Source organism: Galeopterus variegatus, unplaced genomic scaffold, assembly GCF_000696425.1.
Source record: "Galeopterus variegatus unplaced genomic scaffold, G_variegatus-3.0.2 Scaffold486, whole genome shotgun sequence".
NCBI classification, from domain to species: domain Eukaryota; kingdom Metazoa; phylum Chordata; class Mammalia; order Dermoptera; family Cynocephalidae; genus Galeopterus; species Galeopterus variegatus.
The window spans coordinates 410,604-423,679 of NW_007726597.1; the positions used below are offsets into that span (position 1 = coordinate 410,604).

General features: G+C 54.5%; 1 protein-coding gene across 1 annotated transcript in view; it reads right to left on the reverse strand.

The window, feature by feature from the left end:
• The window catches only part of NTN5 (netrin 5), a 6,988-nt gene extending 571 nt beyond the window's left edge, over positions 1 to 6,417 (reverse strand). Inside the window, exons 1-6 of the mRNA XM_008569331.1 lie at positions 5,773 to 6,417; positions 2,552 to 2,740; positions 2,225 to 2,374; positions 1,747 to 1,800; positions 1,441 to 1,521; positions 11 to 214 (exon numbers count right to left, since the gene is read on the reverse strand). Of these exons, the coding sequence (XP_008567553.1) occupies positions 11 to 214; positions 1,441 to 1,521; positions 1,747 to 1,800; positions 2,225 to 2,374; positions 2,552 to 2,740; positions 5,773 to 6,403 (1,309 nt within the window). The 5' untranslated portion in view covers positions 6,404 to 6,417. The remainder of the gene's footprint in view (positions 1 to 10; positions 215 to 1,440; positions 1,522 to 1,746; positions 1,801 to 2,224; positions 2,375 to 2,551; positions 2,741 to 5,772) is intronic.
• Between the last annotated feature and the right edge of the window lie 6,659 nt (positions 6,418 to 13,076).

Genomic DNA, 13,076 nt, shown 5'->3' on the forward strand with positions numbered 1-13,076 from the left:
TCGGGCCCGCCCGCCGCGCTGCCCAGCAGGAGGTAGTCGGTGCCTGGCTGGAGATGCAGGCAGCCGCAGGCCAGGTCGGCGCGGGGCACCCAGGCGTCCTGGCCACCTCGGCGCACGGGCTGCACCCCCTGCTTGTACACGGCCAGCACACGCACGGCCAGCCGCCACCACGCCTGGCCCGCCACCTCTAACGCCAGCACCTGCGCGCGGAGAACTGCAGGGAGGGGAGATGTCAGGCCTGGACGGTGGGCAGCCTGCAGGGTCCCGCGGGGGCATTCTTGGTGGGAGGGGCCCGGGACCGGTGGGTGGGCTTCCGTGATCATGTCAGGAAGGAGAGAAACCTTGAACCTTTGAGGGTTGAGAGGTCTGGGCGTCTGACCCTGAGTCGTGAGGGGTGGGTCCTGCTGAGGGAAGCACTATCAAGGCAGGGAGAGAAGCCCAGGAGCTTGGGAATGTTGGGTGGGGACTTGAGGGTCATATTAGAAGCAGCGGATACAGGAATTACATTAAAGGTGGGGAGTGGGGGGACATAGGGTGACCTTACTGTAGGTGGGGCTGGGATCAAGGTAGAAGAGGCAGGACCAGGATCTTTAATACAGCAGGCTCAGAAGGTATCGGGAGTGGAGCCCTTGGGAAAGAGGGGTATTGCTGGGGGAGGGATTCTGGGATGAATTTTGGGGTCCAGAAGGAGGAGGTTAGTCCCTGGAACCTGAGTGTTGAGGTCACACTAGTAATGATTCAGAAAAATGTGCTTTCTGAAGGGGTGTGAGGGGGCTGGACTCTGGGAAGCAAGCTGGGTCTATGGGTAGAAGATCCCTGTGGGAGATGGGGAGAAAGACTTTAACTTCAAAGCCTAGGACACTAGTGGCCAGGAGACGATCCTGAGGGAGGAGGTTTGGGGTCCTGTACATTGACAGAAGTAGCTGGGGCTTGTCTAGATTTCTGGGCTGGGCTGAGTTACCTGAGGTCATAGGCCGCAGGGTCATGGAGCCAATGTGAACTGACAGATACATGAACTGCGGGGTGAGTTTTTGTGAGAAGTGGGGCTAAGGCTGGGATATCTGGGACCCCGAAGGGAGGCAGAAAGGATCCAGGATAGGCAGGACAGATAGGCCCTTACGCAGGGCCCATTCCATTCAACCAGTTCCCCTTTCTCTTTTCATCCCTCAGAGATGTCAAGCTGAGGGAGGTAGTGAAACTCTGCAAGCCCAAGAACATGGGGGAAGAGGAGAAACGGGAAGGTAGTGAATGTCCCCTCCTCACTACTCCTTCCCCCCATTTGTCTTCCATCCATCACATCCTAGATAAGTTAGGGCCCTTAAGACTCCAACACCCCTTCCCATTTAAGATGAGAAGATTGAAGGCCAGAGAGGGGCTGGTTTGCAGGCAATCATCAGAACATCTGTGCAGCCTCCGGCCCTTTTTCTCCCCAGCACTCACCGTATTCCTGCTGGCAGTACCTCCGAAGGCTCATGTGTACCCTGGTGTCCGAGATATTGCAGTAGTTTTGACACTGAGGGTCTGGGGAGGGTCAGGCTGTCTGCAGTGGGCTCCTGAGGCCTGGACCACAGCGTTCTGCCCCTGCCCATCCCTCATTTCATCTTGATAGACAGCTGGAACAGCTGGAGTGCCCAAGTCCTTGAGACTAGGCTCAATGGGTGACCCCTGTATCCCCATCTGGGGACCCAATCAACCCATCCCTGATCTCTCTTGCTGCCCGGGGGTCTCTGTGCCAGCTTGTCTTACCAGAGCTATAAACACCAGGGGTACTAGCAAGGGTGGTTGTTGCCTCTGGAATTCCTGTAAGACCAAAGAAGAAATTTAACTTTTTTGTCGTCTCCCCGCCCCCCCCCCCCGGCCCCCCGCCAGGAATCCAGGCATCCAGACCTCAAGTGTTTATTCCCTTAAGACGCAAGAGCACAAGCATCCCTTGCCCTTTTCTCCCAGAAGTCCAGGCCCCCAGCCCCCTCCTCCTTCAGACTGAGGAGTCTGGACCCCCATTGCTTCTTCCCCCAGAACCAGGAGTTTAGGCCCCAGCACCCTTCTCCCAAGACTGAGGAGTCAGGAATCTCAGTCCCTGCCTCCCCAAGGATCCAGAGTCCAGACTTCAGTTTCTGGCTCCCATCTCCCAGGGCCCAGCACTCGGTGCACCTGCCCATTGGAGACCTGGGATGTCTCCTTCCTGCCCCACCCAGGACTTGTGGCCCTGCCCTTCAGGACTCACGCTGGCAGGGCATCCTGGGAGAGCGGCTCTGCTGGTAGCCAGGACCACAGCGGTTACACGTCAGTCCCGTGACACCTAACTTGCAGGAGCACTGCCCACTGGTCTGGTTGCAGGTGCCTCCTGTTGCCCCAATAGGGTGGCACTGGCAAGCTACATGAGGAAAGGAGCTGGGGGTGTGAGGCATCTGGGTCCCAGATGCTCCCTTCCAATTCTGCAGCCCGTCCTCCCTCATAACCAGGAGTCCATGTCCCCAGCCCTTCCTCCCTCAGACCCAGGAGTCTGACCCAGCCTTCTTTCCGCGGGGGCCTGGCTTCAGGTCACACTCACCCCTGCAGGCCTTGCGGCTGGTGATAGATTGGCTGGGGTCCCTCCAGAACCCTGGCCGGCAGTAGTGGCAGTGCCGTCCAGCTGTGTGGTGGCGGCAGCGCTCACAAACACCCCCACTTCGGCCACCCGACAGCATGAACAACTCAGAGTTGAACCGGCAGCGTCGGGCATGCTGGTTGCAGGAACAGGCTAGAAGCAAGATGGGGCAGGAGCACATCAGGCCAGGCTTTCTGTTCCCCCTTCCCCAGCATTCTCCCCACTGCCCTGCCCTCAAGAAAGGAAATAAAGTGAGGGTCAGAAGTAACAGAGACTGCCTGGGGCTCCCTGGGTAAGCCGGGGTTCCAGTACATCTTCATCTTTAAAATGGGTACATTGGACTGAAGCTGGGTAAGCCTGAGGGGACTCATGAACCTCCTGACATCTCTGTGAAACTGTGGGTTCTTAAAGAGCAGTGTCATAGGGCATGGGCTGTCGGGGGCAGACACCCCCACAGACCCCATGTCTAACTCTGAGTGTGTTCCTTGGGCAAGTAACTTTTCCTTTCCGTAGCTCAGTTTCTTCAGCTATAAAATGGCATTTATAGTGTTTACTTCATGAGGCTTAAATGAGATAAAGTAGATATGAACTGCTTAACCCAGGGCCTGGCACAAAGCAAGTATTTTGCCATTTAAAGCTTTCATGTGCCAGGTGCCATGTGTTAAGTGCTTGACATATTTTATCCTCACAGTGGCTTTGTGAGGCTGGTACTGTCATCATCCCAATTTTATAGATGGGGAAAACTGAGGTACAGAGAGGTGGAGTTACCTGCTCAAGGTAACATGTCCTGGGGGTGGTTGGAAGCAGGATTTGAACCCAAGCCTTCTGGCTCCAGAGTCTGTGCTCTTAGCAACCACACTCTAGTGTCTCTCACACAGCTGATGTGAAAGTTATTTAGCATGTGCATTTTCCTGGGAGCCTTTATCAGGTTTTCTAAGGCAGTGGATCTCAAACCTTACTACTCATCAGAATTACTAGGGAAACATTTTTTAAAAATAGGACAGATTCCAGGTGGGCATCTGGTGGGCCCAGGGAATCTCTATTTCTAGCAAGCATCTCAGAGAGAGATGCTGATGCAGGGGGTTCACGGACTACTCTTGAAAGAGATTTGGATTTAAGGGTTTTTTAACTCTGAGAGATTTGAGAGGCCAGGGCTGGCAGGTCCCTGAGAGCCCAGAGGAGCACTGGGGTAGTCAGGGAGCTGAGACAGCTGTGTGTTCTTTGGAAAATTACACACCCTCTCTGAGCCTCAGTTTTCTCACTGTCTAATAGGGATCTCCATCCCTCTTTCCCAGGGTTTTTGTGAGCATTAGAGGTGGCAGTGCTATTCAGATTATCAGGGCCTTTTGGCTAAGATCAAGTGCAGATTATCAGTGGGTAATCAGGCTTTATCCTTTCTGACCCGAGGGTAATTGCTTCACTTCACTTTCCCTCTGGAAAACTTGAATGGGTGGAGGGAGGATTCAAACCACCATGTCCATAGAGCTCCCGCTCAGCCACAGGAGTTAGTTTCACCCATCTACCCAGACCCCTCTCACCATAGTATTGCCAATCTCTTGCCCAGCTTTGGAGGGCAGTGCCCAGCTCAGCCTGGAGGAATGTGGTGATCCTCAGAGGGACGGCCTTCCCAGCTCCCAGGCCCTGTCCAGGCCCAGGATGAAGCCCGCCCCACCCTCAGGTCACGTGAGTCTCCCCTTCCTCACTCCCCTGTAGGAGGGTAGAATGGGGGGGGGGTGTCAGGGGCAGAGGGACCTCGAGGGAAGTTCTGCATGGGCATGAGAAAAGAATGAGGATAAGGACAATGGGATGGTCTGTAAGTTAGTTCATGTGACATTCCTCATGTAGGAAGAAATAGACGGGGAGAGAAGGCAAAAACAAGGGAGGCAGAGAGAGGGAAGGCCAGGGAATTAGTGTGTGTGTGTGTCTGTCTGCCTGTCTATGTGTATCTCTCAGTGGAGTGGAGTTACTTCCCAGGATGTGGTAACACACTCAGACCCTCTACCAAGGGCCACAGCTGGAGATGGGAGGATGAGGAGGGTTGGAAGGAGCTGACAGCATCTGTCTCTGAGGAGGGGCTGCTGGAGGGAACTGAGAAAGGCCTAGACTCTAGGAGTTCTAGTCTGAGGTATCGTGGAGGGTCTTGAGCAGGACCTGGGGGCCATTTGTTCAGCCAGATGGCCAAGTGGGTAGCTGCAGCATCTAGTAAGGCTTGACTCCTCAAGTCCAGTCCCAGGGCTGCCCCTTGCTGGCAGTGAGACTGACGGCAAGTGACATCTCCCCTTGGGCCTCACCTTTCTCACCTGGGAAATAGTAACATTGGCAGATATTCAGGAAGCTGTTACTTCGTGCCAGGCACTGAATTGGGCTTTATTCTAAGGGTTTTATGTGTATTAATGTATTGAATTTTCACTACAGCCTGTAAAGGAAGTGCTGTTACTATTCCCACTTTACAGGGGGAGGAAGCAGAGGCACAGAGAGGTTAAGTCGCTTGCCCAAGGTCACACAGCTAGTTAGCAGAGTAGCTGGGATTTGAGCCCAGATAGTCTATCTGACTGGCTGCCTTCCAAAGCCATGTTGCTGTCTGTCACCCTAGAGGACCAAGCATGACAGCACGCAGCAGGATCTTGGCGGAGATGAACTGAGACCCCAGATTGCAGCTTCCCAAGCTCAGATTCTGGCCCTGCCACACATGGCTGTGTCCTTTGCGAGGAACTTCCAGACACCCCCCTCAGTCTCCCCATCCATAAAATGAGCCTGAAGATAATACCCACCTGGCACATAGTAGATGGTTGATAAATATGTGTTTAATAACTAAACACTTTGCCCACATGGTTGGTTCATGGAGTCAGGAAATGTCTAGCTGCCTGTTTCCCCTACAACCATTCAATAAATATTACCCGAGCACCTGCAAGAAGCCATGCTCTGGGCTGGCTACTCAAAAAATATCATTTATGTCATCATCATCATGGGAGCTCACTGATGGGCAGGTTGGCCTGTGCGCTGCCAACATGCAGGGCAGTCAAGTGGAGAGGGGGTGGGAGGCAAGGGAGAGGAGGCAAAGAGGGAACCGAATTTGAGGACAGTGGGGGGAGAAGCAAAGAGCGAGCAGTTCTGGGGAGGGTGGAGAGTGTCCTACCCCCTTAGGAACAAAGGACCAGCTGCAGAGAGCGGGACCCAAGACTCACGCAGGCAGGGGTGGGGGTGTCGGGGTGTGGCAGGCCGCCAGGGCCAGTCACGATGAGATGGGCGGCAGCTCTCGCACCCTGGGCCAGTGGTGTGGTGGCGGCAGCGACAGCGGGGAGGCTGGGCGCGGGCAGTGCAGCGGGCGGCATGGCCATGGCACTGGCAGCGACCTCTCACCCCAGCGGCTGCCAGTCCTGCCTGGCCTCCAAACTCCACACGCAGGTGGCTGGCCAGCACACTGACCTTAGGGCCCAGTGGGGAGCGGAAGGTTACCCTCTCAGGGCCCCCCAAGGCACGGGGCCAGGCAGGCCTACGCCACAGCAGCCTCCAGGGACCCCTGGCAGCCCAGGCGGCAGACAGGACTAGGGCTGGGGGTCCTGGGGTGCAGAAGCGCAGGCTGACAGATGTCAGGAGGAAGGGGCTGCCCAGGGCTAGGGTCAGGCTACCATTGCAGGTGGCCACAGGGCCAAGGCCAGTGCCCGGGGAGAGGGCACAGGCCTGAGGGCAGGAGGCTGCCAGGCCAGCCAGCTGGGTCACTGGTGGGAGGCAGAAGCGGGGGCGGCCCCCTGGATCGTAGCATGGGTCCGCAGTGGCCTGGCTCAGGAGAAACAAGAGGGCAAAGGTCACGGGCATGGTCACAGCAGAGCAGGCACCTGGAGAGGAGAGGAGGTAGCTGGGCTGGGGACCTCAGCCATCAGCCTTCATCCTGCTCCCCAAGACTCCCTGTGGAACCCCAGCACTCCACCCCCAGCCCTGCCCAAGCCCCCTCCCTGGCTGCTTCGAAGCGAGGAAAATAGTTCCATCTGGGGAGAATTACTGTTTACATAACCCAAAGGGGAAAGAACGCAAGCAAAATCAAGAATTTTGCCTGAACTAATCCGTAGCTTAACACCCCAGAGTTATCTGTCAGTGTCGAGGGGGTAGGGGGCCCTGGGGAGATGGTGAGGGGGTGGACGAGAGGGATGGTAGTGGCCAACAGATGCAGAAGCCTAGAGAGGGACAAGGGAGAGAGACGGACAGGGCTGTGCAAGGGAGGGGGACTTAGAGACAGATGAAGACTCAGTGACAAAGAAATAGTGGAAGGGACAGAGGCAGAGACAGCAAAGACAAGGAAATAGAGAAGCAGAGAGACACAGGCCTAGGGGCCGGGCCAGGCCCAGAGAAGGAATCAGGAAGACAGAGGGACAGACACAGGGGAGGCTAGGAGACTGAGACAGAAAGAGTCTGGGCACCCAAAGGTCACAGGGAGTGGGGTCGGGGCAGGCAGGCAGGTGGGCTCAGAGACATCCAGGAGAGCCTGAGGCCAGCAGACAGCCTGGTAGGCCCTGGGAAGGGGAACAGAAGGGCTGGCGGTGCCCAGTGGCGGGGGATCAGAAGCAAGAGGCTGAGGCCCAGCCCATGGGGATCAGCAGAGGCCCTTTCCCATGTGGGGCCCTAACCTTGTTCTCCACACCCTGGGCACGGATGGGGATTATCACCAAACAACCCAGCCTACTCGCCTCCCTGCCACCCACCCCCAGCCCTCCACCCTTAACTCTTTCCTATCCAGATGCAAAGCCCAGAAAGTGAGCTAAGGAAAGGGATACAGGCCCTAGGGGCTAGAAGCCTGGGTCTCTCTAGGACTGAATCCCTGTGGGGTCAGGAAGGCAGATTCTGGGTTCCTGTTAGGACTTTGGGTTTGGGAACCCTGAAGTTAGATTTCTGGGACTTCCTGATCATTTAAGCCCCTCCTGCCATCCTAGGCCTCAGGGTCCTTGGATCAAAGTCCCTACATTCTCCACCCATCCTAAGGCCCCCAGAACAGATGGGGGAACAGATGTTGGGGGTGGTGGGTGACAAAAGAGGACAGAGAGGCCAGAAAGCAGGAGGGTGAGACAGGGTGGGTGCCAGATGCTAGGGTGCTCGAGGGAGCGAGAACTCCAGACCCCTGGGAAGGCAGGAGCTAGGAAGGACTCGGCTCTGAATTGCCCCCCACTTTCCCCTTCCAGGGCTGGCAGCCCCTAGTGAGGAACTCACTCAGGACTTGGGACCTCAGAGCCTTTCGGCATCCCTGGCCAGCCCCCTGGTTCCAAATTTGCACCAGGTTTGCACCTGGGCTGGGAGTCTTTAGGGCAACTTGGGGGTGGACCACACCCTCCCCCAGCCTGATTTCACAGCCTTTTATGTCCCCATTGCTGTTGCCACATGCAGACTCTGCCTTCCCCTGTCCCAGATGATGGACATTGCCCTCTGCCCCTCCCAAGCAGCCTGGCACCATGTTGCGCTCATGCAGCAGCAGGCATTTACCCAGCCCCTCGGCACCTGCCTTTTTAAGGACCTAGCCCCACCACATCCTACTTCCCTCTTGCTGAGTAGTTCAGAGGGCATGACTTTCTAGCCCTGCACCTTGGGGAACCAGGCTGGGAGTCCTCCAGTGCTCCTGGGGATCCAGAAATCAGCCCCTGCCCACTTAGGAACCCAGATGTCCAATCTCCCAGCCCCTACCTTTCTGTCATCTGTAGCCCACACCCACCCCCTTTACAGGGCAGATGCATAGTCAGGCCTCTTGCCTGGGTGGTGTGGGGTCCATCTGGGACCCAAGCTTCCTTTCCCCAGCTCTTGGCAGCACCCCTGCACCCCAGCCTTTAGGCCCCTGACATTGGCCAAACCTGTGCCCAAGAGGAAAGTGTCCTGCAGTCGGTTCCCCACGCGCTCTTCCTCCCGCAGGAGCTTTGTGGCCAGCGGCGGTGGGCTCTCAGGAGGGAGTGGCGAGTGTCTGTTCTCAGGCCCCAGGCTAGTGGGGGTTCTGGGCGGGAGCTCAGAGCAAAGCCTGCAGAATCCAACACCACCACCACTCCCCACTCCACCCCCCGCCCCCCGCCCCAATCCCCTCGCCAACCACAGCCACACTCTCCACATAGGGACCCCTGCCAGCCACGCCACCCGGGACTGTGTGGGAAGTGAGTGCAAAAGTGGAAACAACCCAAATGTCCCGAGCAAGCTGGCCTAGGAGGCTCAAGGCAGGTATGATGGGATGGCTGCAAGATGGGAGTCCTGGGTCTGGGGTCCCCACTCCATTCTGACTCACCCCCTGTCTCACTGACTCCCAAAGGTGCGGCTCAGCCCCACTGTGTGCACAGGGCTGCTCACACTGAGGTGGTGTGTTTGCCACTAGGACTTCCGCTTGGTCCCTGCCTCCGGCTGTGTGACCCCAAGCCAGCCCCTCCTCCTCCCCTCTGGAACCTTCTGTCAGCTGTGGGTTAATAGCGTTAAGGTCAGTCGCTTTCAAGCCTTAAAAATCCACGCTCTTGGAAAGATCAGACCAGCTGCGGGATAACCCAGAGATCTAAGATGGCGGGGAGGGCAGTGGAGGAGACGAGAACACCTTGGGCCTCAATGGTCCTAGTGGCCGGAGGGGGAAAGTGGGGAGCGTGGGGGCAAAGCTCAGAGGCAGCCTGTAGGCCTCAGTGCTTTCAACATGAAATTTCCACACGAATGTTGCTGTCTACTCTATTACATATCCAAATGGTTTTGGCTAGAAAAATAGCATTTTCCGTCACTTCCTGCTGAGAAAAGCAAGGGCCAAGGGAGGATAGGCCATGGTAGTTGCTGCTGTGTGTCCTTGAGGGCTCCAGTATTTATTGTGACATGTTGTGGGCCAAGTTCTGACAGGGATTTGAGATCCGCTGCCCGCTGCCTGCCCTGGGGGGTGCGACGGCACAGCCGTGGCCATCCATGATTCTGGTTCTGGGTGACCCTTACATGCCACAGTGGAGGGGGCCAGACATGCAGGAGCAAGGACAGGGACATCAGATTTGGAAGAAGGTAGTGTGATTCTGAAAGCTGTAAGGAGGATTAGCTGCAAGAGAGGGACACCCCCATATCAGAGGGGGGCATATCTGACCTGGGGAGAGGACACTGCACTGCAAGATTGACACAGCACTAATCAGTTCAACAGGTCCAGACCGAGCTCCCGCTGTGTGCCAGACACTCTTTGCAGGAGATACCTCGGTGAAGAGAACACGAAACCCCCTACCCTTGTCAGACTCACCTTCTAGAGAAGGATGAAAGAGAGACAAAAAAGCAACAAATAGTTTCATCTGTAGAAAGTTAGAAGGTTTCAAGTGCTTTGGAGCAAAAGCACTGTAGGTAGGTAGCCCCAGAGGCTGGGGACGTTGCAGATTTAAGTGGGCAATGAGGAGGGGACGTTTGGGTTGAGACCTGAAAGGCAGGCCACAGGAGCAGTCCAGGCAGATGCAAAAGCCAGTGCACAGGCTAGTTGTGCTGCCAGAGAAAATTCAGGAAGAAGGTTTAGGTCTCACTGGTATTTTCCTACCCACCCAGGGACAAGAAGTCTCCTAAGCTCGTGTCCCCTAGAGGGACGCTTTCTTCTTCACTTTTGTTCTCAATAGCCTGAGCTGCCTTCAGGAGATTAGCACCCCGAGAGTGCTGGAGAGGGGGAGGGCGGAAGGACCAGAAATGGCAAGAGGGAGCTCTTGAGACCCCTGGAATAGGTAGACAGAGGATGGCTGCCGGACAAGCTACATGATTTGCAGGGCACAGTGCAAGATGCAAACACAGGGCCCCTTGTTCAGAATTTATTAAGAATTTCAAGATGGCAACGACAGAGCCATAAACCAAGTGGGGGGCCTGTCTGAGTGCCGTGCCCGTGCTAATGCATGGGTCACACACCATGAAGGTGGACCCAGCTCACAGGCACCTTTGTCCTGAACTGGCTTTGGGGCTTGCCTGGAGCTCTGGCTGGGCTGGGCAACTCAGCTTCTTCTCCATGTGGCAGGACTCTGAGTCAGGTGGGCATTGTGGTAATGGTTGAGACAGGATTTTCACCAGCTTAGTGAGAAGAGGGGCTTAGGAGGTAGGTTTAACTCCTAAGCCCCTTTTTGGAAACAAAAGTAGCAAACAAGGGGCCGGCCTGTGGCTACTTGGGAGAGTGCAATGCTGATAACGCCAAGGCCATGGGTTCAGATCCCTATATAGGGATGGCCGGTTCGCTCACTTGGGAGAGCGTGGTGCTGACAGCACCAAGTCAAGGGTTAAGATCCCCTTACCGGTCATCTTTAAAAAAAATAAAATAAAAAGCAGCAAACAAGGCATTTCTCATTCACCTGTCAGGGGAGTGTGGTGTCGTATCTAATCCTCGTGTGGTAAGAGCCAGCTGACCTCACCGGGGACCCACACAAGACATTCAAAGAGGGCCCAAAAGTGTTCAGATTTCCCAAGAGGGTCAGATTAATCGGGAAGGGGACCTGGAATATAGGAGAATAAGAGCTGAGGTGGCCTGCAGAGCCCCGATAATGAAGGGGACCTACAGAGGGAGAGATGGGGAGCAGGCAGGGGGTGAGGGAGGGGACCAGGTAGTCTAGTACTTTGGCAATAAAGTGTGGGGGAGACCTACTGCATTGTAGCCACTGGAATGTCCACAGGGAACCCATAGGATGTTAGTCAGAGGAGTGGATGAGGGGAGAGGAGAAAGCCTATCAGGATGTGGTGGAGACTCAAGGGGAAAAGACTGCTTCTGGGAGCCCAGGTGAGAGCTGGAGGAGAGACTGACTTTAAAAGAAGCCACTCCTGAAGCAGGGATTATCCATGCCATTACAAGGACAGGGGAGCCGAGGTGCATGGAGTCTAGTCAGGCCCCGTGGAGTCAGAGCTGGCACTGGAGGTTAAGGTCTGGGCTCCACAGTGAGACACCACTGCACACTCTCTGCAATCGAAACAAACACAATGGCGAGTGATGGCGGGCACGTGGAGAAACCGGGGCCTTCACACACTGCCGCTGGGAGTGGAAATGGGGCAGCCGCTTTAGAAAGCTGCCTGGCAGTGGCTGAAACAACTGAATACAGAGATGTGCAATGACCCAGCAATTCCACTTCTAGATGAATACCTGAGAGAAAAGAAAGCTCATGTCCAACAGAAACCTGTACACGAACACTCATGGCAGCATTACTCATAATAGGCAAAAGTGGAAACAACCCAAATGTCCACCAGCGGGCAAATAGATAAACAAAATGTGGTCTGTCCATACAACAGAATATTACTGGGCCATAAAAAGGAACGAAGTACTGATACCTGCTACAACATGGGTGGACCTTGAATACATCGTGTTGAGTGAAAGAAGCCAGACATGAAAGGCCACATATTGTATGATTCCATTTATATGAAATCTCCAGAATAGGTAAATCCATAAAAATCACAAAAGTATATTATTGAAGGGAGGAGGCAGGGGGATGGGAAGATTTAGGGGAGATAGCTAAAGAGTGTGGGGTTTCTTTTGGGGTGATACAAATGTTCTAAAATTGATTGTGATGGCTGTACAGCTCTGTGAATATTCTAAAAGCCATTAAATTGTACACTTTAAATGGGAGAATTATATGGTATGTGAATTATGTCTCAATAAAGTGGTTACCCCCCAAAAAAGAGCTCATTGCAGACTAAATATAAAAGCTAAAACTATACAGTTTGACATGGTAGTGCAGAGAAAATGTTCCTGAGGTGGGAAGTGGGAAGTGCTAGACCCTTAAGTCCTGGGCCAGAAAAGGGGCACAGCATAATTTTTTCAGCATGTTTGACTGGTCAAGGCATTCACAGGCCTGCTCAAATTCAAGGAAAGAGTCAAAGAGTCTGTGGCCAGCTTAAATCTGCATGCCCACTAACAGTAAATGCTTAGCATTTACCAGCGCAGGTGCTGTGGTTAATCCCATTTTACAGAGGAGGAGACAGGGACAGGGTTTCCCAGCCAGCGGGAGATGGAGCCTGCACGTGAATTTGGGCTGTCTGGCTTCAGAGTGTGCTGCTAACCTCTGCACTGTGCTGCCTTGATGGGGAGAAGGACTTCTGATTCTCTTGCTCTCTGCTCGCTTCCCCACCTCTAGTATAGTGCCTGGCATGTAGTTGATGCTCTGGAAGTATTTATTTCACAACACTTACGGAGTGTTTCCTGTGTGCGAGTCACTGTTTGAAGAATGTTACAAAATCATCTCATTTTGTTCTCATGCAAACCCATGAGGTAGTACTGTTAGTCTGGACCGTATGAAATGAATGCAAGTATAGGTAAAATATGGTTGAATGTTGGCACTTTCAAATGGTTCAACCTAATTATCCCCATTTAATAGGTGAGTGAACTAAGATTCAGAGAGGTGGATGAACTTGACTAAAGTCAAACAACACTAGTAAGGGGTGGGACTGAGACTCAGACCCAGGTGGAAAGACTCCGGCATCTGCGCTCTTAGGCCTCTGCCGTGGTGCTCACTATACAGGTATGGATGGATTGAGTGAGTGAACGAATGAACGGGAAGGTGGTGAGCAA